The sequence below is a fragment of the Marmota monax genome, unplaced genomic scaffold (assembly GCF_021218885.2).
Source record: "Marmota monax isolate L192 unplaced genomic scaffold, Marmota_monax_Labrador192_F-V1.1 WCK01_AAM20220418_F8-fsc00041, whole genome shotgun sequence".
NCBI classification, from domain to species: Eukaryota; Metazoa; Chordata; class Mammalia; order Rodentia; family Sciuridae; genus Marmota; species Marmota monax.
Genome location: NW_026695238.1, coordinates 17,617,696 through 17,640,823, shown reverse-complemented (window position 1 = coordinate 17,640,823; position 23,128 = coordinate 17,617,696). Strand labels below are relative to the sequence as shown.

Below are 23,128 nucleotides of genomic sequence, written 5' to 3'. Positions count from 1 at the left end.
GAGGGGCTGAGTTTTTCCTCTGGATTTTAAATTTTATACGGCCTTGGGATGGTGTTCTTGTGCAGTTAATAAGCACTCTTTGCAAAATGTCTGACATGGTTGTACCTGAGCCAGCAGGAGGATGTGGGGGAGCTGCTGCAAGGTGGCCCCTAACTCTCTGGCTGTCCCTGGCTGGTGTCTGTACACAGAGGGCCCCCAGTGGCATGTGGACAGTTCTGAGTGAACAGAGGGCAGGAGTGTGTCTAGGCTCAGGTTCACAGCTGAGAAGGTGGACACACTGGGCTGGGGCACCCTCAGGACCCAGATCCACAAGCTTGATTCTTTGTCCATCTCCCCTGACGACTTCAGAGGTCCTCCCTCTCACACTCCCAGCTGGCCAGTGCTCCTGTGCTTCCCTGCCCCGTGACTGGTGACCGCCTGCCTGCTGGGCTCCTCGAACAGGGCTTCCCTCTGCTCAGAACAGTTTCTGGCCACTTGGCCCAGCTGAGAACTATGGGGGTAATGGCCAAGAAGTTTCCATCAGAAAGGGCAGCACTGGGACAAAGTGACCGGTGTACTGATCTGACTCTGTCCCAAGAAAAGATTCAAAGGGGAAAATGACTTTGGAATTGGGATGGTGGCTTCAAACCTCCTCATGGAGTCTTCTCTGCCGGCAACCGTCAAAACAGGCAACATATAACCTGTTTAAAACAGCAACCCAACAGAAACACGTGTGACAGGGAAAGCAGAGACTTCCACTGCTCTTTCTCCTCTGGTTGACGCACCTCGTGTAACTGCCAGTTACACCAATGGAAAGCTGAGCTGCGTTAAGTCCTGGGAATGTTTAGCATTCGCTATTCCAAACCGTCAGGATCAGAAGTTTCCAAAACAGGCCTGACGATGCTCATTTCCCTGGAGAACTTGGTAGTTATCATAGGAATGAAGTTGTGCAGTTATGTTTTCATGAACATGCCTGACTCGCCCGTTCCATGCAAGGCACTGTGCTGGTTCTACACAGAGCAGGAGACGTCCTCGGGACGGGTGGAGTTCCCACCAGGAGGGGTCTCAGCCCCGGAGAGCCGTGAGAACCTGCTCACAAGTGGCCAATGCGTCTCCACCAAGAACCAGGCGCCCAGAAGAAGGGAATTCTGGCCAGAGAGAAGGTGGGCACCCTCCCGTGCCTCTGCTCCAGCTCCCCACCCCACCAGGGTGGTGTCCCCGTGGCCAATCCTGCCGTACAGCCCTGCCTCATACCAGGTCCCAGCTTGAGGAGCGTGGCTCCAGGCCCCTCCAAGGCCCAGCGCCTCTGTCTGCTCCCTCTCTCTGCCTCGCCAGTCTGTCCCCCTCTTCTTTCCCTGCCCCCATTCATGTCCACCCGCCCAGCCCACATGTGCTGAACCTCTTCCAGTCGCCCAAACAAAGCTCAAGTCCACGCGCCCCGTTGCCTCCGCTGGAAACGCTGTCCAGCCACACGCTCCCTTCCCTGAAGTCCTCCTCCTCCTCTTCCTCCTCTTCATCTATCCATGATGGCCCAGCCTCCCCTCCTGTAGGGGCTCCCAGAGGCCAGCAGGGACCATATGAGTGTTGAAAACGAATGTCGACTGAAGAGTGTTCAGATCCATGGGTCCTTAGTGAGCACTAGAGAGAGAAGGGAGACGGGAGGAGACGGGACGAGAGAGAGCCAGGTAATAAATAACGCCCCGGGACACCCACCCCAGAGACTTCGCTTCTCGGTCTGTGATCCGTCTCCACCAGGTTCCTCCCTGCCCAGTGCTGCTGTGTCTGCTTCCCAGGCAGGTTTGGCTTTCCGGACTGTGTCCTGGCAGCCTCGAGTGGCTGACCCCAAGCTTGTGTCCTAGGTGGGCTTCTTAATCCGAGGCCATTGGTTTCAGGGGGCCCTGGAAGGTGGCTAGTGGCCTCACAGGTTTGAGCCCCTGGTATTTCTGGGCCCAGTTCTTCAGGGCAGGTGGCTTCCCACCAGCCTCAGCACCCTGCATGTCGTATAAGCTGGGGTCCAGGGTCCTGTGAGCCCCAGACGTACCCTGGACCTCCACTGTGTAGCCCTTGGGCTCTCCCATTTCGAATGTCTCCCTGTCCTCCCTAAAAGCTCCAGGAAAGCCAGAGCATGTCCATACCTGCAGCCTGGTAATACCTGTTGGATAGACCAATGGACCCCTCAGCCAAGCAGAGCTGAGCTACCTGGGTCAGAGGTTGGTCAGAGTCCAGGGCGCTCAGCACAGATGGGTATCAGGGACACAGAAACTGTGAAGGCCAGCTGGACACTGACCATGCCATGGGGCAGGTGTTTGATCAAGGCGGACCACAGGGAGCCATTGGAGGTATCTGGGCTGGCCCCTCCCTTGACCAGAGCTGTGTTTGCTTCAGAGATAGCTGACAGAACCTAGTGTGAATTGGGGTGGGAATCACATTCCCCAGGGAGCGGGCACCGCAAGCTCTGGATTGGAACCCACTCCAGGAAGCCCGAGGCCATTCCCTCGCATGTGGCCCACCATGGCCACACCTGTCCAGCTAACAGTCGGTGTGTGCTCAGTTCAATGCCACTGGCCCGAAGCCATGCTGGCCTCCTTAGCATGTGGGAGGTGGCGATGAACCCGGTGGTCCCTCCATTTGACAGTTGTGTCTTCTTCTAATGTGTTAGGAAACTCTAACCAAGGTGCCAGACCCTTTCCCGGTGTCTGGCTTCACTCCCCATGATGCCTTCAGGGTTTGTCCTGTTACAGTGTGTCAGTGCCTCCGTCCTTCCATGGGAGTGTCCACTCTGTTGTATGGACATTCCACATTTACCCATTTCTCTAAGGATGGGACATGTACGCTGCGGTTCTCCTCTAAGCCAACAACTGTTCTTCCAATGCCCATTGCAGACAGGTAGAGGTGCAAGACCCCGGAGCTGATGAGGCCTCGCTGCGCCCAGGGCCCTCTGTCTGGTGGGAATGGAAGGTGATCACAGGAAGGACACAGATGGGTGGGCAAGGCCCGGCCAGTGTGCAGATGGGGAAGCTGGCCCCGGGGGGCCAGGCAGCCATGGAAGAGGATGGCTGGGGGAGAGAAGTCCTGCCAAGTCCAAGGTCATCAGAAAGCCTTCGAGGAGGGCAGCCTTCAGGCAGAGGGGCAGCAGGAGGAAGGAGCAGGAAGCAGAAAAGAGCTGCCATTGCGCCTTCTCTGTGGCCTTCTGGGTGTGGCTGCAGCTTTGTCAGGTGGGAGGTGACTCATGTGCAGGTGGCAGGAGCAGGCGGGACCTGGTCTGGGTGCCACTCCTGGGAGCGCTGGCTGGGCCTGCTGGAGGGCTTGGACTCTGTCCTGTGGGGACCAAGGCCCTGAGGAGCTCTCACAGGGGTGTCACTGTGGGGCTTCAAAGGAAGGAAGCCATCAGGTTAGATCTGCCCTCCCGACCCTCTGGCAGGACAGAGGGTGGCCCTGAGTGGCCGTCGGGAGCAAGGGGCCCAAGCAGAGGGGAGAGTTCCCCAGAAAGTGTAGGAGGCAGAGCAGGCGGGGTCTGCTGCCCGCTTGGCTACAGGATGAAGGAGAAGGGGAAAGGCAGGGTCCCCAGCAGGCGCTGCGCAGCCCAGGGCATGTGGGCGCACCGTGGGTGATCGGGGGCTGCACCCAGAACCTGACCCTGGAAGGGCTGTCGGGTGCCCTGAGCCGCGGTGCTCACAGCAGTCGGGTGGCACCGTCTCACGTTGCCGCATCCTCAGCTCCTCTAAAGGCGGGGAGTGCAGCGCGAAGCTCCTCACAGACGTGGTAAAGACCAGCGTGTCCCTTTGCCCTTTCTGAGGGTGACGGTCAGGGGAACATGACTCCTGGGGTGGTGCAGACGTTATCCTGTGGCTCTCCCAGCTGGGAGGTGATGGGCCTGGAGGCCCAGGGACAGAGACGACTGGGGACCTGGGGCTAGGAGCAGAGCGCTGCCCACGCAGGTGGCGGTAGTTACCATCCCCCTCTCAGCGCACTCAGCAGCAGGAGCCAAGGAGGGCGAGGCCAGGTGCTCTCTGCCCCGGCTGCAGAGGCCAGTAGGACCCGGCTCTAGGAAGGACGCTGGGCCCCTGGCAGCAGGTTGCTGCCAGGACTGGTTTCCAGGTTCAGGTGAGCAAGAGGCAGGAGCAGTTCTTGTCCCTGTGGAAGCCCAGGACTGGCAAGTGACACAGTGGAGCGCAGGATGGGGACAGCTCCCAGCCAGGTTGTGGAAACTCTGGAAGGGATGGGGAAGGATTCCGCCTTCTGCCACGGAAGGCCCCAGGTCATTATAAGACAGGACCAAACCATGGGCTGTGTCCCCCCGGGAGACCCTGAGGAGGGAAAGCAGAACAGGCAGGGGACACCTCGCTGAGCCGGCCATCCGTGCCCTGTTGGTGGACACAGCAATCCTTGCTCATGGTGGCCAGGAGCAGAGCCCCCTGGTGACCCAGCGGGACCGTCATGACAAACCACTGTCCGGCACCACCACATATGCACCTCTTACTAGCTGACCTTCAGCCTGCGGTTAACAAGGACGTTGTTCTGCTCTGAACAGGAAGAAGAGGAGGAGTGGAAGATGTCAAGGAGCGCCTTCCTCCCCTCCATGAAGGAAGGGAGTGACGTATACAAAGGTCAGTCTGGAGAGTGCTCCTGGCCACCGGGCACCCAGGGCCCTGCCTGAGCACTTGGGAAACCCAAGGGCACAACCAAGAAAGGCCACCAGGGTTCCCTGTCGGTCACCCGTTCCTTCTGGTGGCTTAAAGGCATGTACTTGGTGGCTGAGTGAGACACACGCAGGACAAGAACATGTTCAGAACTTCTGTCCTATTTTTTGAGCCTTCATTCTTCAGCTGACTGTTCTCCTGCTTGGTGGAGGGAGGAGAAGTATTCCCTAGATTGTTCACATGGAGGAAATCCACACCACGGGCACACGGGATGCGGGGTCCTGTTAGAGCAGGGCCGTCCCTGAGTCCTCCCAACAGCTGTTCAACAGGATTCGCACGGCCAAAATCTGGCACGATTCGAGTATGAATTGGTCTTCCAGACCTTTCTATTTTAATTTGCTAGAACTCTGGTCCAGTTCCTCTAGTGCTCCTCCACCCTCAGGATAAAGCCCAATGCAGAGTGACCTGTCAAAATGACCCTGGTGGAAATTCCTGAAAAATGCAATAAGAATCTTCCCAAACCTCAGTCCGTCACACGCTTCCTTCCCAATTCTGACTTATCTGGACAGCGCTGGTACTGCCACTGACATAGATCTATTTGTTTTAAAGTTGATTCAAGGTTTTCATCTCAGTAAAGTGTGTCTCATCCTGAGGGACAACGTCAACATAGTTTTAGGTTTCCCATGATAGCTTTATGAGATAACCATGTCCCTGTGCCACCTCAATCCTCTGACAGACCCCGAGTGCCAAGAAGGGCCCAGCATTTCACCCAGTGCCAACTGAGGTGGAGCCACAGGGCACTGTGACGTCCACAGGACATGGCACCTGCTCTCACAGGGAGGAAGGAGGTCAAAGAGAGTCAGCTAACGTTGACTGAGTGCCCAGACACATTGCTGTCCCTGTCGAGAGGCGGCGGGGAGGCCACCGGCCATCCGGGGCTGAGGCTCGTCAGCTCTTTAACTCGCAGCAGTGCGGAGCAGGCGGCGGCTAGCACTCATGTGGCCTCCTCACATGGCCACTCAGCCAACGCTGACAGGGTGGCTTCAACCTGTCAGTGTGAACCAGCCTGAGGTGGGAAGGTGACACCGCACAGCTGCTGCAGTGTTGTGGCTGCAGCCGTGGATGGGCTGGGAGGTGGCGTGAGCAGGGCCATTGGTGTTGGCGAGGATGATGGCAGTGACATCCTGCAGGTCTGGCTAGCGAGGGCGCTGCAGGGTCACAGGCCTAGCTGAGGGCCCTCAGGCGTGTCAGTAACAAGAGCAACAATGTTATTAAAACGCTGCTTTGCACACGGCTGTCTTTGCCCCGGAGGACAGCCCCCCTTGGTGTCGCACTCTGGTGCAGGACCTCCCAGCCTTCCAGAGGGTCCCTCGTGGTGTGCTCTGCAGCCCTCCCCTGGGAGCTGCCGGGCAGTGTCGTCCTTGGCCTTGGCCTTCCCTTGACATTGGGGACATCCTGCTGCTGTCCCACTTTCTTGTCACTCCCTCATTTTGGGGAGCCCGTCCTCAGGAGGCCCAGAGGAGCTCCCCTGGGAGCTGCAGGGGCCCCTGTGTCTGCGGCTGCGCTCACACTCAGGCTGTGGAAGGCCCAGCCCCCTTCTCCTACGTAACTTGGAGAAAACGAGGGCAAGAGGAAGACAGGTAGCGCACAGGCCTCCGCTCCCACTTGGGCAAGTCGGGAGGGAGCCTGGAAGCACACCTTGTGGACATTAGGAGGACCCAGGACCTGAGGACCGCGGAAGGCTCCTGGGGAGCTGGGTGCTCACCTGCTGCTGGGCCCCGCACTTCCTCCAGGTGCCTGGCTCTCCCCACTGCCGGGTCCTTGTACTCTGTCCCCACTGCCCTGCGGCCCATGTGAAAGGAGCCACCCGTGGGCAGCTCACCCTGCCTGGCTCTCCCTACCAGCCTTGAAGTTAGTGCCAGGGTCCATCCTGAGGCTTCCTGCAGCCGGGTGCTGAGTCCCTGGGACAGGACCTTCTACCTGCTCTGAGAGCAGCACCCGGCCATAGCAGCACTCAGCAAAGTCCCAGTTTAACAACTGGACTCATTCCACCTGTTCTTGAGTGAAAGAATGAACATGGGAATGAATGTCATAGACAGTGTGACCTAGGTAGACAGGCGGGACAGTATTCTGATGGTCCTCTGATACTCTGATTCTGTAACAATGTGCACACATTCCTTTGACAAAACGCAAAAATTAATTTGGGGAAAATCTAACATTCCCATGGGAAGCTCAGACTTGCAACCTGCTAAGCCACACAGGAGAGCTCTCGAGCTGTCCCCGCCTTTTGTGTCATGTCTGTTTCCTCGAAGGCTGAGAAACCGAGCAGCGTCCCTCCAGAAGGGCCTGCAGTGCCCTCCGTGCTGGACGGTGCCAGGAATGTGCTATCTGCCAGGTCTTTGGTAACTTGAAGAAATCAAATCTCTTCATCTTAGAATTCTTTTCTTTACAATCAAAGGTTTTCCTTTTCAAATAAGACATTAGCATTTTAATCACTCAGATTAACCCCCCTGGGCCCCTCCTGGGCCACTCTCCCCTACGTGTGAACCAGCCCTGGCCTGCTTTTCACATTCTTGGGATAAAAGCCAGTTGGGGCAGTTGCTGCCCTTGAGGGTCATGCTCAGCTTCCTGCAATTATAAATGCCCATGAAATTCTTAAAGGGATTGAAAAGTGCCCTGTGCAAAAGTGTCATGAGAAAAGCAAAGTTTCGGTGGAAAACTCAACCCGTTGAGACCATCTAGGGGGAAATAGGAAAAGCCTGTTCGCGGTGCTTCATTTTAAAACATCTCTGCAACTCGGGCCAGAGAATGTGTTACTTGCAACTGTTTGTACATAAATAACCAAGCCGTGCTCCCTTTCTGATATGTATTCTGCGCTCCTTTTATTGTTGGATCAGTCGTTCTCAGATTTTAGTGTATCCAATGAAAAAGAAAAGCAGCTCCCTGTAAATTACAAAGCCATTTTGCTTTAAAATACCTTAATGTGACAGGTGGGTTTTGCTGTTGGTGAAGACTTAGCAATCCTCCAGGGGAACCTGCTTGAAAAAGCTATTACTAGTAAATGGCGCATTCCAACACATTGAAGCCTTTCCTAGTGTTTTTGAGGGGAAAGGTTATGATTTTCAACACATAAAGGAAGCATCTGTTATTCCTACAGTTTAAAGCATTCCATAGTTTAAGCTCATGTACGTTTCAGAAAATGCACTAATGGAAGCACCTGCCTTCAGATGAGGGCACCATCAGCCAGGGGAGCCATGGGGGATCTTGCAAGCTAACCGTAGTGCACATTCTGGGGGGATTCACGGTGAAGAAGAAGCTTCCCGCCGTCACCTGCTCCTCTTTAACGACGCCAACAGAGTGTTGTGGACAATTTACACGAAACTTTTCTGACGGGTCTCTGGCTGGCTCGCAGGGAGGATTATTTACGAGAACAGAACTTGAGCCCAGGCCTCCAGCCATCTCCTGCAGGCCCACTCCCCTCCAGCCGCCCTTCCGGGTCCTCTCCCCTTTGGACTTCACACCTCAGTTCCAAGCTGGTCACCTCCCTGGTCTGGGTTACGGCCTCTTGAACTTCACCCTCCCCCTGCGGTCACCCTCAGAGGACTGCAGACCCATGGAGGCAGGACCCATCCCTCTCCCCACCCCAGCATTCTCATCTGCTTGTGCCCCTGTCACCCGGCCACCTCTCAGTGGCTTCTGTACGGGGAACTGCTGTGAAACTTCTACCCTCTGTGTGGTTTATTTCTTGTCTGTTCATTCCAAGGCCACACTAGGCATTCTATTCTAGAAGAAATCTGGGGCCTTTTAACAGCATCATTTTCAAAAATCCCACCCCTGCAACCTTGGGTCCCACAAGGCTCAGCCTCGCATCTGGGTGGCAGAGACGGCCATCAGCTGGCACCTCTCACAGCCCTGCCTGGCCCAGTTCCATCATTTTTCTTTTTGGTGGGAGGTAGGTAAGCAGAGGCTGCGAGGACCCTTCTGGACCTTGAGTGACCCAGACAGGCTCTGTTCCCTCTGTCCCCTGCTTCTCTGAGTGATATAGGTCATCCTTGTTTTCTCTTGGGTCACATTTCTCTGGATCCAACTCCTGAACCACCAGGGGAAGGCAAGAGGGAAGTTCAAAATGTGTGATTTCCAAAACATTCAAAAAGTAATGCAAAAAAATATACTGTTGGTTAGGAGAAAGCAGCACTCGTGGGCTTGGCCTGTCTGCAAGTATCAGGGAAGGGTCAGTCCCAGGGAGGGGTCAACGGTGGGCAAGTGCAGCAGCCACAACTCTCACACTTCAGTGAATAATGAAGCGATAGAACACATCACAGAAATAGAGCCCGTCATTGTCTGGTCCCACTGTGCATGCTGTTTTACTGGTCTGAGTCACGGGACGGGGAACCATCTGCCTGTTTCCCATTAGCAGTTCTCCTCTTTGTCAAGGTGTTACATTAGCGTGCCCGTAAGTCCGTCCTCTCTGGCCTGTTTTATTCACGCTCCCCCGACAAGAGGCTGAAAGGGAGGCTTGTGCTGGTCCTAACAGCAGCTTCCTGAGGCCCGCGTGCTGACGTCCTCTCGTTCTCTCTCCCTTGCGCTTCTCGGTATAGACACGTGGATGAATAAAGATGAATCTCAGAATTTCCCTCAAGACTATGACGAAGAGCTGATCAAGAAGGAGAAACGGAAGGAAGTGGAGGCGGAGATCAGGGTGCAGGTACAGCACACCTGTCACCGCTCAGTGACTCGGCTTCTTGGCACTGCCTGCTCGTGACCACCCTTCAGATTAGAAGCAGTTTTTGAATTTCACCAAGAAAACCACCAGGCATGCAAGGTCACTGAGAAGTGGTGTTTCGTCTTCCCGCAGGTTGATGAGTTGATGCGACAGGAGCTAAAAAACTTAAAACTAGCAGTGAACAAGGAAATCGAGCTTCCGGTCAGAGCGGGAAAGAAAGGGAAGAAGGTGAGTGTGAGGATGTGGGGCAGCGGGTGGAGGTGGCTCGTTCAGTGACAGGATGGAGGCCCTGCCTGCACAGTGGGGCGCCCGGGTGGGCCACCTAGCAGACCAGGTGGCTGTCCCCAGGACCTCGAGGGGCAGCACGCCTTCCTTTGGTAAGCTCAGTGGGTCGGCCTCTTGGCCCTCTGAGGGGACTCATACACAGGCTCCACTCTGTCCTCTGACAGTAACTTCCTCGACCCCTCAGCAGGGGCAGCATCAGATGCCCAAGCCCCATGGGCAGGATGAGAACTACCAGAGGAGCCAGAGCTCATGCCCAAGTGCCCCTGCCTCCTCTCCCCCTGGAGGTAGATCTTTAAAGGTGGCCAGTGGCAACGATCAAGCTTGTGGGGGGTGGGGAGGTCAGAACAGAAGGAATCGGGTGAGTTGGCCCTTAAGTTTCCCCCACCCTGTCTCCCCTGGTATGGAGCAGCCACCTGGACTAGAATATCCAAAGTTCATGTACTTGGTCCCCTGCTTCACCTTCAGAGACGGGGAGCAGAGGACAGACACGCAGCCTGCCCTCGGCCCTTCAGGGGAGTTAGAGACAGTCCTGCCACCGGGCCCAGAATACCCAAGGCAGAAGGCCAAGATGTCACCCTGGGGCATGGGCATGAGCACGGCAGCTGAGCCTCTGACGCTTCCCCAGGGTCTGTGGCCGAGGGACAGACACAGTCCCTCTGGGGTTCTCCACACTCACGTCTGGCTTTCCCAGCCCAGGGGCCCGTGGCCCGGGATGACGCTCCTAGCCCATATTATCCTGGTTTCACAGTTCAACTCTGAGGGCAACTGAGCTCCCCGCACACTGTGGCCCCATGAGGTCCTCACTCCCTAGTGAGGGCATCTGTTCCTACCCCTCAGCTCCATGCATGTCTCTCAGATCTGCCGACAAGGCTGTTTTAATGACTGGATGTGGAAATTCAACTGAACAAAACCAGACGTGAAACTGGACCCCCCTGGCTGGGATCAGCTTTCCCCTCTCACCAACCACCTCACTGCCTACCTCACCCCAGATCAGACCAGGCCCACTCGCTCTCCTGGCAGCCACCTTCTCATCTCCTGCAGGCTGGCTGCCCTCGCCATGATGCCAGGGATTGTGCCGTCACAAAGGATATCAGGGTGCTCCAAGAGGTGGACTGTAATTGTGGAACCACAGAGCGTTGCATACCCAAAACTCCAGTCCAGGTGACCCAGGGGTGAACCCTGGGATGTGACGGACTGGGATTTAATTCCATAAGCCGGACGTTCACTGGGCACTGTGTATTCCTCCGTGGGAAGACTACGAGCCACAGAAGAAACGAAGCAGGAGGAATCCGAGGGGCTGAATCTGTTGGTAGTCACCCAGCACTTTCCAGGGAGAGTGGCTTGACCAGAGTCTCTCCAGAGTCCAGAGTCCCTCACTGTCTCCAACTCCCCTGAAGGGCCCGAGTGCAGGCTGCGCGTCTGTCTTCTGCTCCCCTGTCACCCTTCCTGGCACCCAGTGAGTCCTCAGTGTGTCTTACTGAATAAACTATGTATTACATCTGGATCCTACGCAGATTGATCCCTGTAGACTAGGGGGCGTCTCGGGTGTCACTGTGGCCTCAGGAGCATCCCACCACCTCCTCTCCTGCCTGGAACTCAACTCCTGATGAGTGGCTGCACTGCCATGTCATTCTCTTAAGGAGGGCGAGTCCCCAGCCTGCTTCTCTTGACAATCATATTTCCCATCACAAATTAATCAGCTTTGATTGTGGTCTGTTCCACCCTCTGGTGATTTGGAGATCCGGAATCACACCCCGGGGGGCAGAACGTCTTTTTATTTCATTCAGTTAGTGTCTATTGAGTACCGAGGCCGGGTGCACAGGGAATACGAAAGACAGCAAGACTGAGATCTGTCCTGCCAAAAGCAAGACTCTGGCTATAGGACAGCAATGTTCCTTGGGTGAGCTGTCCTTCGCCCTGACGACCCGGGGTGAGGTCCTGCCTCTTGCAGGAGAGAGAGACCTCAAGTCCCCGACTTGTTCTAATCACAAAAACCTAAGGACACAGAAGTTCCTAGAGAAGCCTGGAGTTCCTGGCAGGTTTGGCTCTCCTCCCGAGGGCTTGGATATATACATAAAACTTGTCACATTTAAACAAGGATAGGATCAGCAAAATGGCAGAAAAGGAGTCCATCCTCACTCCCCCAAGAATCACCGATTGATCAACCACCCACAGGCAGGTGGATCCTCATAGGAGCCTGGAATCCAGGTGAGAGGATGCAGCACCTGGGTGAGGTGCAGAAACGAGCAACACTCTGGAGGGAGTAAGAAGAAGTGTTTCATGTTGTCCTTGCCCTTCCCAAGCCCACGGGTCGCATCACGGAGGCCCACTTGGCCTGCGGGGCCTCCCTGTGGGGTGGGTGAGAGGGGAGCTCCTGACGCCACCACAGATTTGTGCACCTGGACCCAGCACTGCAGGCCAACCCACAGGCCTAGCCCAGGAAAGATCCAGAGTGTATCACTACAGAAAATCACCAGCTCACCAAGGAGAGCAGCAAGAGAGAACCGCAAAAGAAACAGAAAACAGTTAAAGCAATAGCAAGTCCTTATCTGTCAATAACGTAAGTGCATATGGATTAAACTCACTGATCAAAAAATACAGAGGGACTGAAAGTCTGTTTTGAAACAAGAACCAGCTGTGTGCTGCCCACAGATGGCTCCTTTTAGACTCAAGGACACGTAGAGGCTGTGTGTGGAAGGCTGGGGAGGACCTCATGCGAGTCCCCACCAAAAGCAAGAAGAGGCTTCACTTCTGCAGAGCAGACCCTGAGTCAAAAGCAGCCACAGAGACCAGAGAGGTCGGTTCTCTAGAAGACGTGGCAGTTAACGCCATCCTACGTCAAAGCGCACGAATGTATGAAGCAAGCGCTGACCTCCTAAGGTCAGCCTGCAATGGAATAGCACTCTTGACAGATGAAGAGGATTGATAGGATGGAGAGCTGGCGATTGACTTCCAGGGTTAACAGTGGGGCGTCTTGGAAGGCAAGGGGGCAGCAAAGGGCCCCTGAGGGACCGTGCCCGCTGTGTCCTCGTGGAAATGTAGTGCACTTGACTATGGGTGTTGCCGTCCTGGCCGGGATCCTGTGAGGCAGTTCTGCAAGACACCGCTGCTGCAGGAACCCGGGAAGGACCACGGGAGCCTTCTATGGGTGGCTCTGCTGTTACCTGGAAAGAAGATTCTGAAAAACCAGAGACCATGACAGAAGCGCAGCTGTGTGGTCATGACCATGAAGCTCCATGTTGTGATAGAGTTTGAAAGAAGCCAGTGTGTGGCACAATCCCACCTCCAAGAGCCTGTGGTGACTCAGCCAGGACAGAGGTGACGAAGATGTTGTGTATTTTGAAATGTGTGGAGGTTATATGTAAGAGCTCAATGCAAAATCAGACCAAGCAATAAAAAAGAGGGAATGGGGAACACACAGGAGGGGTGGAATGCAGAGCACCCAGGGGTACGATAGTGCCTGGCGTCTGTCATGTCTGGGAAACATGCTTGCTTGAGGGGACTTGGGCTAGAAGGTGACAAGAAAGGAAGCCCAGTGCTGGAGTGCCTTTGCACACAGTGCCTTGGAAGTCCAGCTCATCCTGTGGGCCGTGGGGAGCTTCGGAGGGATATTGTAAATAGAACTCTGAAGGGACCAGTACCACCGAGAGGCTGCACTGGGAGCCTGTCCCTCCAGGCTGTCACAAGGATCCCAAAGCCAGGTTCCTTGGGAACAGGAGCTGGACAATTGCCTGGCCCTGAGGGCTCCCAGGTTGGGCCGGTTGCTGACAGAGAGGTGATGGGGCATCGCCCTGGTCCATCTGGGCTGCTAGGACAAAGTGCCCCAGACCGGGTGATCGATAAAACAAGAGAAGTTTATTGCCATGAACTCTGGAGGCTGCAGACTCCCTAGGGGAGGCTCTTGGCTTCTGAGATGGCCCTATTAGCTGTGCGTCTCCGTGGCAGAAGAGGTGACAGCTCTCTCTGTCCTCTTCCACTAGACACTAACCCTGATCATGAGGTTGGAGCCCTCTTAACCTGATTGTCTTCCAAAGGCCCTACCTTGCAGGACGGTCACCCCAGGGCCAGCTGGGGAACAAGCACTAGACCATGGTAGATTCAGAGACAAGCACAGCCCAGTTCTCTGCCTGTGCCCAGCTTATCTGTGCCAGAGCTCAGAGGACAGGACGGACCGCTGGGGCCGATTTGGAATTTGGCCCTGTGCAGGTTTCACAGCGAGACCCACCTTCTGTCCATAGGGACCACATCTGCGGGGCCACGGGGATTCCCCAGGCCACTCCCTCCCCTCTGGAAACAGGGCAGCCCTGCCATCAATGTAACGCGAGCGCATCCCGAGCGCATCCTCCCCACCCACGACCCCAAGGAACCATCTGCTCAGCTGATCTCTGCTAAGTGGATGGTCACTTCCATTTCCTTACAGAAGAACAAAGGGAAGAAAGGGAAACGAGGGAAGAGGGGGAAGAAGGACAAGGACCTGACGGCCGACAGGTGAGGAGAACGGTGGCAGAGAGGGGGCCGGGAGCCCTGAGCAGCGGGAGGGCGCCCCTCTGTTCCTCGGCAGTGTCGTGGAATGAGCAGATCTGGGGGAGCCCCCTGCAGATCCCAGGTTGGAAGGTGCACAGCACGAGGACGGCCCAGAGGCGGACCTGGGTGCCGTGGCATCGAGCTCACGTGGCGTTTTGAAGTGTTAAGATTCATGCGGGGGAGGGGGTGTTCTTTAAAAATTGTTCAGGAAATAACAACCCGAGGAACCTCCGGAGGACACGCCAGGGTAGAGAGAGTCTCAGTCCTCCCCGGGCCTGGCCGCCCCTGCTGGGCTCCCTCCAGCTTGTTGCGGGGAGACCAAGGGGAGACGGAGTCGGCCAAAGAGGGTGCTCCATTCCTCGGGTTTTGCTGTTCCGATTCCTAGTGAAGGATGGCTTTAAATGCTGAGGTTTTAAAGCTGAAATGGCTCTCAAGTGCTACAGCATTGAAAATAAAGAGCACGAGGGGTCACATGTTAGGGAGGAAGTACCCTAACAGGAGGGTGTCGGGGACCTTCTGAAGGGATCCCTTGCCTGCCAGGTGTTTTGCTCACAGTGGACGTGGGGGGCTCTTTTTTGGGTGCCATACCCCAACTGCCTACAGCCACCACCCAGTTAACCCCTACAGGAGATGAGTGCACCATAACCAATCGCTTCACCCCAAACGTCCTTGCACTTTCTCACACAAGCTTTTGGGGGACACTTCGTATCTAAACCATAACAACGCCTATGGTATGTGCCTAGAGTAAGTAAGAATTCAAGCTAAAACACTGCAGTGGGTATCTCGTTGATGTAGATTAGGTACCGCTACCCCCAATTCCATTACCTTTAGCCCTTTCCTAATTTTCAGCAGAGGGTGTGCTATTTTAAATATGTTGAAGACTGGAGGTCACACGGGTCCCAACAGCACTGACCTTCCTGAGTCTCTTTTGTCCCTTGGATCACAGAACAGTGGGAGAACTGCTGGACAATAGCTTTATTTATAATTTATTTATAATAGAAAGACAGGTGGGGTGGAAGGAAAAGAAGAGGAAGCATCGTGGCCGCCCACGCTGAACCATATTTGAGCTGACTATCGGAATTCCCACAAACCCCACCTGACATTGCTGGGGGTGGCGGCCGTTAAGTGGGACCCTGCGTCCATTTTTGTTGGGTGGCATGAATCACAGTGTGCTGGCTCTGTGCCAGGCCCCTCTTTGAGAAGTCATTTTGGCACCTTAAACACTGCAGAAATGTCCGCAGCCTGCTAGAAGCCGTTCCCCACGCAGCCTTACACTTCACCTTCCATGTAGGAGAGATCTCCAGCAGAGGCCTCGCTCCTCGTACTGATTTCTTTCAAACCATCATGCTGTCAGGTTAATAGGAAACACAAATTTCACCAAGCGTTGATGATTTCCCACTGTGGGCAGGTGCTGACTGAATAGCACGTTGCTAGCATTGGGTGATTTCTAATTCACATTTGTGCTATCACGAAGACTGGTGGCCACCCGACTGGCCTCAGCTACCCCGAGATATAATCCTTATTGATGGAAAACACCCGATATGCACATGGATGAGTGAAAACTCTATTTTTAAAGGCCAAATTTACCCCCCAAATTGTAGAAACACCTCAAAAGTCCATTCATTTGCATACATGCAGATGTACTTTGAATAGATGTGGTCCAAGTTCTTGGCTCATGTGCTGATTGACGGAAATACTGCTGACCCCCTGTGTGGGCTGCTGATGTAGATGCTCTGCTTTGTCCCCAGGACCATCGAGTCTCTGTTCAAGGAGCTGGTGGAGGAAGGCCTGCTGATCCAGGCTCGGAAAGTCAACCTCTCTGATTACATTGGTAAAGTGCCCCAAGAGCAACCCTGAGGTCCAACAGTGGGAAATATGTTTCATCTGAGTCTTTGTCCAAACAAACCCCGCCGTGGTAGCCTTTGGCAGACGTTTGTCAGACTGAGTGATGGGAATAACCTAAGGGGGGTGCCGTGAACTGACCCCGGTCCAGTGCTGCCCCTGACATGGCAACAGCGGGACTTTGTATCCTGCCTGCCGAGCTCCTTGGCACGTTCTTTCTGGCATAACCTGAGGAGGAAATGAACTGTGTGTGCTTCCTGACCAAGCAGAATGCCCTGGGGCAGCCCGGTGCTTCCACAGTCCACACCCTCCCAGCAGGAATTCCACCCGAGGGAGCTTCCAGGGAGGACAGGGAGGTAGAGAAAAGGAGGAGCGTCCGGACAGGGGCTATCACAGCCTTCAACTAATGGTTTTCTGTTGGTCTTTTATAACCTGGAAACACAAAGCTTAAGATGCCCCGTAACTTCACCATCCTAATGCCGACATTACCTTCTCCTGGAGAAAGTCCCTCCAGTGAGCGGGGGTGTTGTCCCATGTCACCACAGGGGCGTAGACTGCCGCCCAACATATACGTGCAGCTCAGTTTCCCCGGGCCTGGTAATGTCCTCCACGACTGGGTGACTGCCCATCTCTTGGTGCTCCTGCGACCCTTCCCTCTAGATGTTTCCTGGCCTTTTCCGCCCGGCTCAGCCCGCAGTTCTTGGGACTCTGAGCCGCTTTGCAGGCTGTTCCTCTGCTGAGCTGCTTTGATGGTTTCCCCATCATTTGATTTAGGTTCACGTTTTTCACAGGAAAACTTTTGAAGATGCAGTGTCCTTCTCAGTGTTTCCCACTGGACACAGGGTGCCACTCTGTCCCATCGCTGGTGACATCAAGTTGAACCACATGGTGAAAGTGCTGTCCCCAGTCTTCTCCACTGGGAAGCTATCTTCCTCTTTGTAATTACAGAATAATATGGGGTGGTGCTTGGGGCTCTGGAGATGCCGACCCCAGCTGCCTCTCGCAAACACTTGTGGCATCCACTGGTGACTTTTGTCTGCGGCAGTCTCACTGTGATGGTGGTAAAGTGGGGTTCTGTTCCCACCACTCCTCCTACACTGAAAGAGACCATTCTTCTGTAAGAAAGTATGGAACCTTTCTGAATTGTGGTGGTGTCAGTGTAGACGCACGAAGTCTCTCCGTGATCAGCGTAGTATAATCTGTGTCATTGTTCACTCTAATAGAGCAACTAGGTACCAAAAACCCTCAGGCCTCCCTTACTCCAAAACTAAATGACAAGATTTACTCTTAAGGGCTGGGGGGGTGGCTCAAGCGGTAGTGCGCTCACCTGGCATGCGTGGGGCGCTGGGTTCGATCCTCAGCATCACATAAAAATAAAGATGTTGTGTCCACCGAAAACTAAAAATAAATAAATAAATATTTTTTAAAAAAAATATTTACTCTTGAGCCTCAAAGTACAAGCCTTGGGGACACTGAAGGACCTGAGAACAGCAGAGCCTCAAAGTAACCAGCCAGCACTCACTGAAAGGTGCTGTGGGCTGGGCAAGAACTGAACTGAAACAGAGAGGCGTGTCCATGGCAGATCAGTGCAAAGGGCCAGGGCCGAAGCAGTCCACACTGACAAACTCTGGGAGTGACCTCCGCTCTGCCCTTCTTAGATGGGGCTCCAAACCAAGGAACCTCTTGGGAGTAGAACCAAAACTGAGCAGAACAGGGAAAATAAAGATGAAACAGAAGAACAAAAGCATTGGGAGAGGGGATCGGAGGCAGAGCCTGACTTAGAACAGGCCCCGTGTTTCCACATACATGATCAGCAGGAGAGGAAGATTTGCAAAACTAGAAAAGCCATCCTGAGCCACATCTTCTAGAAAAACAGACAGTTAACTCACATAAATTTTAGCAACAGAAAACTTCAAGGTCAAAGTCCACATAAAATTATCCTAAGAAAAATGAGGAAAAATATCTCAGAAAGACATTGCCATAGAGCAGAAGCTAATAATATGCATTAAAATTATAGAAGACATGTAAGAACAGCATGAAGTAGAATTAGAAAAACTCAGGAATGAGGTGGTAAAACTCAAGAAATAGTATTAATAAAGGAAAAAATATTTTAGGAAAAAACTGATTTAGATACAAGAGCTCATAAAGAACAATGCTTTAAGAGAGAGAAAAGGTAAAAGACAGAAATTTTTAAGGTAAAATTAGAAATGAATAGAGATTTTTAAAAATTCAGAAGAACCTGTCAAATACTGAAAACAGTCAAAGAAGGTCCAACATACAAAAATGTCCCTGAAGAAGAGCCAAAGGGGAGCGGCAGAACACTACGGAACCAAACTCATGAGGCTTTCTTTGAAAAGACGTGCAAGCCACATCAGGAAAGACACCCTGCATCTGGGAGCAGGGACTCAGTTTCACCAACACCAAGCACATTCTCTAAAAGTGCCTTGGGAATCAGTGGCCCATAAGGGAAAGGAAATTAGAGCAATAGCAGCACTTTATATCAGAAGCAGATGGAGCCACATCTTTGAGATAGTCAAGCACAGTAAATAAGATTCGAGGATTTTGAACTCACCCAAACTCATGTCCACATACACAGGACACAAGCTCCTAACTAGGCAAGAACTCAGTGTATTTTGCCCATGTGCCCATCTTGAGGAATCTGCTAGGAAGGAGCTACCTCAGTGGAAACGGAGGAGAGAGATCTGACACCAGGGCTGGTGGCAACCTGCAGGGCATACTCACTTTTGAACCTGAGACCAAACAGGGCCACCAGGCAAAGTGTGAGTGCAGAGAGCCGTCTGCTCTGACAGTGGGTCACACAGCCACAGAAACCGGGGAGGAAGAGCTGGTACACACAAGGGCTTAGCGCCTTCAGTATCCTGGGCAGTACTGGTTGGCATGAGAGTGGGTGTCTATGGGGGTGGTGCAGCATGGGGTAGGCAACTGAGAAGTTGTGGGGCCTGCCACCCACCCCCATGTCTTGAAGACTGAGAGTGGGGTGTATGTGTCATGTGGAAGGAGTTGGGGAAACTGGAAATCCACATTGGTAAAGCACAGAGGCCCAATTCCCAGGAACTTATGGATACTTTTAAGATCCTAAGATTTTAAGATGGATACTTTTAAGGTAGGGCGACCATGATGAATACCAAGGTGCATGGCCTTCCCAGCTCTGTCCAGTCAAAACACCTAGAAAGAATGACCTCCTGGCTCTTGGTCCAGGCAGGACCAACCTGTAGCCACAAAAGCCCCTGGCCTTCGGGTTATGTTCTTAACACTCCATCTCCCACTGAAGAAGCCAGCACTTCTTGGAGAAATGGCCAGTGCCAGACAGGGCAGGGGACACAGAGAGGAGCCCGAGATACCACCTGCCACATGGTGACGAAGCTGTCAGAGATGACCCGGTTCACGGCAGAAAACAGGTTGAAGAAACTCGTTTATGAAGAGACTAGCTGACAAAAGTTGAAGGAAACAGGAGACAAGTTGAGGGAACTCCTCAGGCCAAAGGGGGCCGTACTGAGCTCAGTGAGGATAAGAAATACGATGTATTGAAATCCATGAGACATATTTTTATTCAAAAATTCTTAACAACATTAAAAAAACCCTAATTGTCATCTTCACAGAGTACGACCAGAGGCCAGTTTATTGTCTTACAAACTGGCAATTAGAAAGATCCAAGCATTTGCTCTGTATGTCCTCACCACCGGGTACCCCAGCAGCAGGTGAGGGGTGTCTTCCTTTTCAAAACCATTCCAGCTAACCGCCAAGGTCAAAGGGAGTCAGGGCATCGCTGTGCTGCTACCCCGGGAGTCCAAGCATGGGAGGCTGCTAAGCTCTGCGGAGGGCAACCCCCTGACGTCCTCCCACATGAACCCGCAGCCTCCTCTGGGGTGGAACCCAGTCTGACGGGCCTGCAGACCCAGCTGCCATTCTGCTGGGACTGTCATGATGGGAAAGCCTCTGATCCTGGGACAGCCCCAGCTGAACCTCTCTGTCTTTGGTGGCTTTTGGCTTTTGTTCCTTAAGCAGAGCTCAGTGTCCTTCACGCCACGCCCTCGGGTCTGGAGAAGGACTTGAAGTCTGGACACTCCTTTGCTCATTGGTCGCTGGCTTCCCTGATGTCTTTCTGATTTTGGAACAGAGCAGTTCGTGCCTGGAGCTTCCTTCGCCAGCCAGGCCGGACAGACTTCCCACGTAAGGGGAACTGGAACCAAATAATTGCAGGCACCTCTCCTCAGTCCGATGCCCTAATTTTGATTGAACTTCTTGGTTTCTCTGTGACACTGGCACACAGAGGCGCGGCCTGGCTGGTTCTGGAGCAACCTGTTCTCTACGAGCTGCGTGATCAGAGCCCTATGCGGTGTCAGGAGGGCAGCCTACAGGCTGTGCCTCCAGGCAGGACAGACAGGCAGACCTGGGCTTTTCCAGCAGACCAGACCAGATGTCCAGCCATGCTCCACAGGGCTGGGAGTCACTTTGGGAGTCAGGATTTGTAGTCCCGCCTCCCTCCCAGCACCACTCAGATCCCTGTCACCATCCCCTTCACAGCAGGTCTGGCTGCAAGAGATTGAAGAGGAGAGGACAGAACCAGAGACGGGTGGGTGGGCCTGCAAACCTAGCCCTTCCTCCCCGCCCCTCGCCTCCCCAGCTCACCAGTCCACACCCCTCCCTGGCCTCACTCTACACTGTCCGGTGTCCATCTCCATACGCTGGCCCCATGCCCAGGAAGCCCACTCTGAGGTGTGCCAGAAACAGCACATTTCCTCACAACCCCCAAACTGCCAAGTCCTTCTCAGGAGCCCCATCCCACCCCTAGGGACCAGCAAGCTTCCCAGTTCCCAGTGGGACCAGAGTGCTACAGAGATATTCTGGACATTAGTGCCCATGAGGACCTCCTAGGCCACCAGAATGCAGGCTGGATGCCCAACTGGACCCTGGCCAGACTGGGTTTCTCCCCAGGCCCCACCTTGCCTCTCCCAGAGCTTCCTATGCCACTCCTGTAGGGTGGGTGATGGCAGCCACCACCTGGGAAAATCTCTATGAGTTCTGAGCATGTGGCAGCAGAGACACCCTGGCCAGCCGCCGACACCCCTCCTGCTGTCTCCAGTCCCCCGTCGGCTTAGTGCACTCCTGTGAAGAAGGAATTGGCTCTGTGGCGCCCCACATGTGCCTCCCGACCATCCACGTCACAAAGCATAAGGCACAGAGAAGGCTGGCCACTGGCTGAGGAGAGACAGAGAAGGGTTTCCCCCTAGATGATCCCGTCAGCACCAGGCTTCAGAGACAGCTGCGTTTGGTTGAAACTGAGCCCAGTTAGTGTTTTCCACATTCGCCCCGAAGTCCATCCCCTGCCCTGTAGGTCGGAAGACTCAGCGGGTTCCCAAGAGCCCATCCCTGAGGTTCTGGCTCAGGTCCTGTGCACAAGAAGAACATCCCAGGCAGCTCCCAGGCAGGCTTGGCAGAGCCGCTGCCGCAGAAAGGACACAGGAGCACAGAGTCTCTGAGACGCATGATGTGGTCCTCATCGTCGCCGGGAAGCTCTGCGCAGGAGACGGCTCACCTGGGCTCTCTCTAGCTCTGCCTGGTCCCTAGAGCTACCGAGGGTTCTGGAGTGCAGGACGGGCTGGATCAGGCTGGGGATCACCACTCAGCAAGTCCCGAGTGCCTCTCAGAGGCTCCCAGCCAAGGAGCAGCCTGTTCCAGGGAGCCTCCCGTGTCCGCTCACCCATGTCTGAGGGGCTTGTTTAAAGACCCAGCATTGTTGAGTAGATTGTTCCATTTCCTTCTTTCTTACACTGTTAGGGACAATGGGAACATGTGGGGCTGATTCATTTTCATTCTGTGGGTATTTTTGTAAATTCTCTTTACTGGGCTCTTCCACCCTGATTCTCTTTACTGTGTGCTCATCAGGGACGATGTGCAGAATCACCTTGGCAGGTCGTGGCTGGCTTGAGGAATGCCAGCTGGTGGCCTCAGGTCCTGGAGGCCAGTGTGAGGGTGTAGGTGGGTGACCTGTCCAGCCTCTGCCCTGCGCAGGTAGCTGTGGCATCTCTGGGGCTCGTTGGTGTGAAGCGGCATCGCCCATCTCTGCCCTCCTCTGGGCATGGTGTTCTCCTTTGGTGCCTCCGTTCACGTCCAGTTTCACCTTTTTGTGAGGACTCCAGTCCTATAGGATTTAGGGTCCACCCTGATGAGCCCATGGGCCAGGCCCCTGTTTCCACAAGGTTGCATACTGCGGTTCTGTGTGCAGAAACTGTCCAGGGCCAGGGCTCAGCCCAAGGCAGGGTCCGTTTCTCCCCTGTCTTGGGCGTCTGGGCCCTTTCTCACATCCTCTGTCTCAAACACCTCTTCTGCTGTTTTTCTCTTTCCTCCCTTGTGGAAGGTCTGGTACCTGTGCAGGGAATCCAGAACTTTCTGAGCTCTGGAGTGGGTGGGAGAAAAGATTACAGATCCCCCACTGGGCAATCACCAAACACATGGCTGGTTACAATTAAGCCCTTCGATATCTTCTAATTAAACCTGTAGAGATTTATTTCTGTATTATTCCTTCGGCGTCCCCAGCATGGGGAAGGGCTCCAGCGAGGGCACATCTGCCCATCTTTGGGTCTGGGCTGAGGACTTTCAGGCAGTCAGCTGGAGAGAGGATGGCTAGTATGTGCTTTCCGAGTAGATGGAGCCTCCTAGCTTGGCAAACCGCCTGGGCGATTGGCACCTTCACTGTGTCAGAACCAACACTCCCTAATTCAATTTTATATGATCTGCTTTTTAAAAAAAAAAAAAACATTAGGTTCTGGAAATATGGTGAGTGTGGTCATTAATATGGGTTTACATAGCAGGAGAATCAGGGTCACTTCCCTATCCTCTCTAACGACGTGCGTACTGTTAATAAGGGCTGGGTTGAACGGGTGCTGCGGGACCTCTCTCCTGGTGAAGGCTAAATTAACCACTCTGGTATTTATTACCTGCTCATTAAAGAGCGTGGGCATCTGAAGCCGTGGTGGAGGCTTCATCATTACTCATCCCTGCACCCCACACCTTGCCCTTGCCAAGGACTGTCTCATTCAGAGGCCTGTAAGCCTCCCTCTGCAACAAAGCAGCCACCATTGTCTGAATTTTAACCCTACTGTTCTTAGAATTT

At 54.1% G+C, this 23,128-nt stretch overlaps 1 protein-coding gene across 12 annotated transcripts in view; it reads left to right on the top strand.

Moving 5' to 3' along the window:
- Positions 1-23,128, top strand: part of Iqca1 (IQ motif containing with AAA domain 1) — a 142,818-nt gene that overhangs the window by 74,387 nt on the left and 45,303 nt on the right. For 9 of the 12 annotated variants that reach the window (XM_058577438.1, XM_046439733.2, XM_046439739.2 and 6 more), the window contains 5 exons: positions 4,511-4,586; positions 9,218-9,324; positions 9,475-9,570; positions 14,048-14,115; positions 15,900-15,982. In XM_058577438.1, the coding sequence (XP_058433421.1) occupies positions 4,511-4,586; positions 9,218-9,324; positions 9,475-9,570; positions 14,048-14,115; positions 15,900-15,982 (430 nt within the window). The remainder of the gene's footprint in view (positions 1-4,510; positions 4,587-9,217; positions 9,325-9,474; positions 9,571-14,047; positions 14,116-15,899; positions 15,983-23,128) is intronic. The other 3 variants (XM_046439741.2, XM_046439740.2, XM_058577439.1) reach the window with 2 other exon arrangements.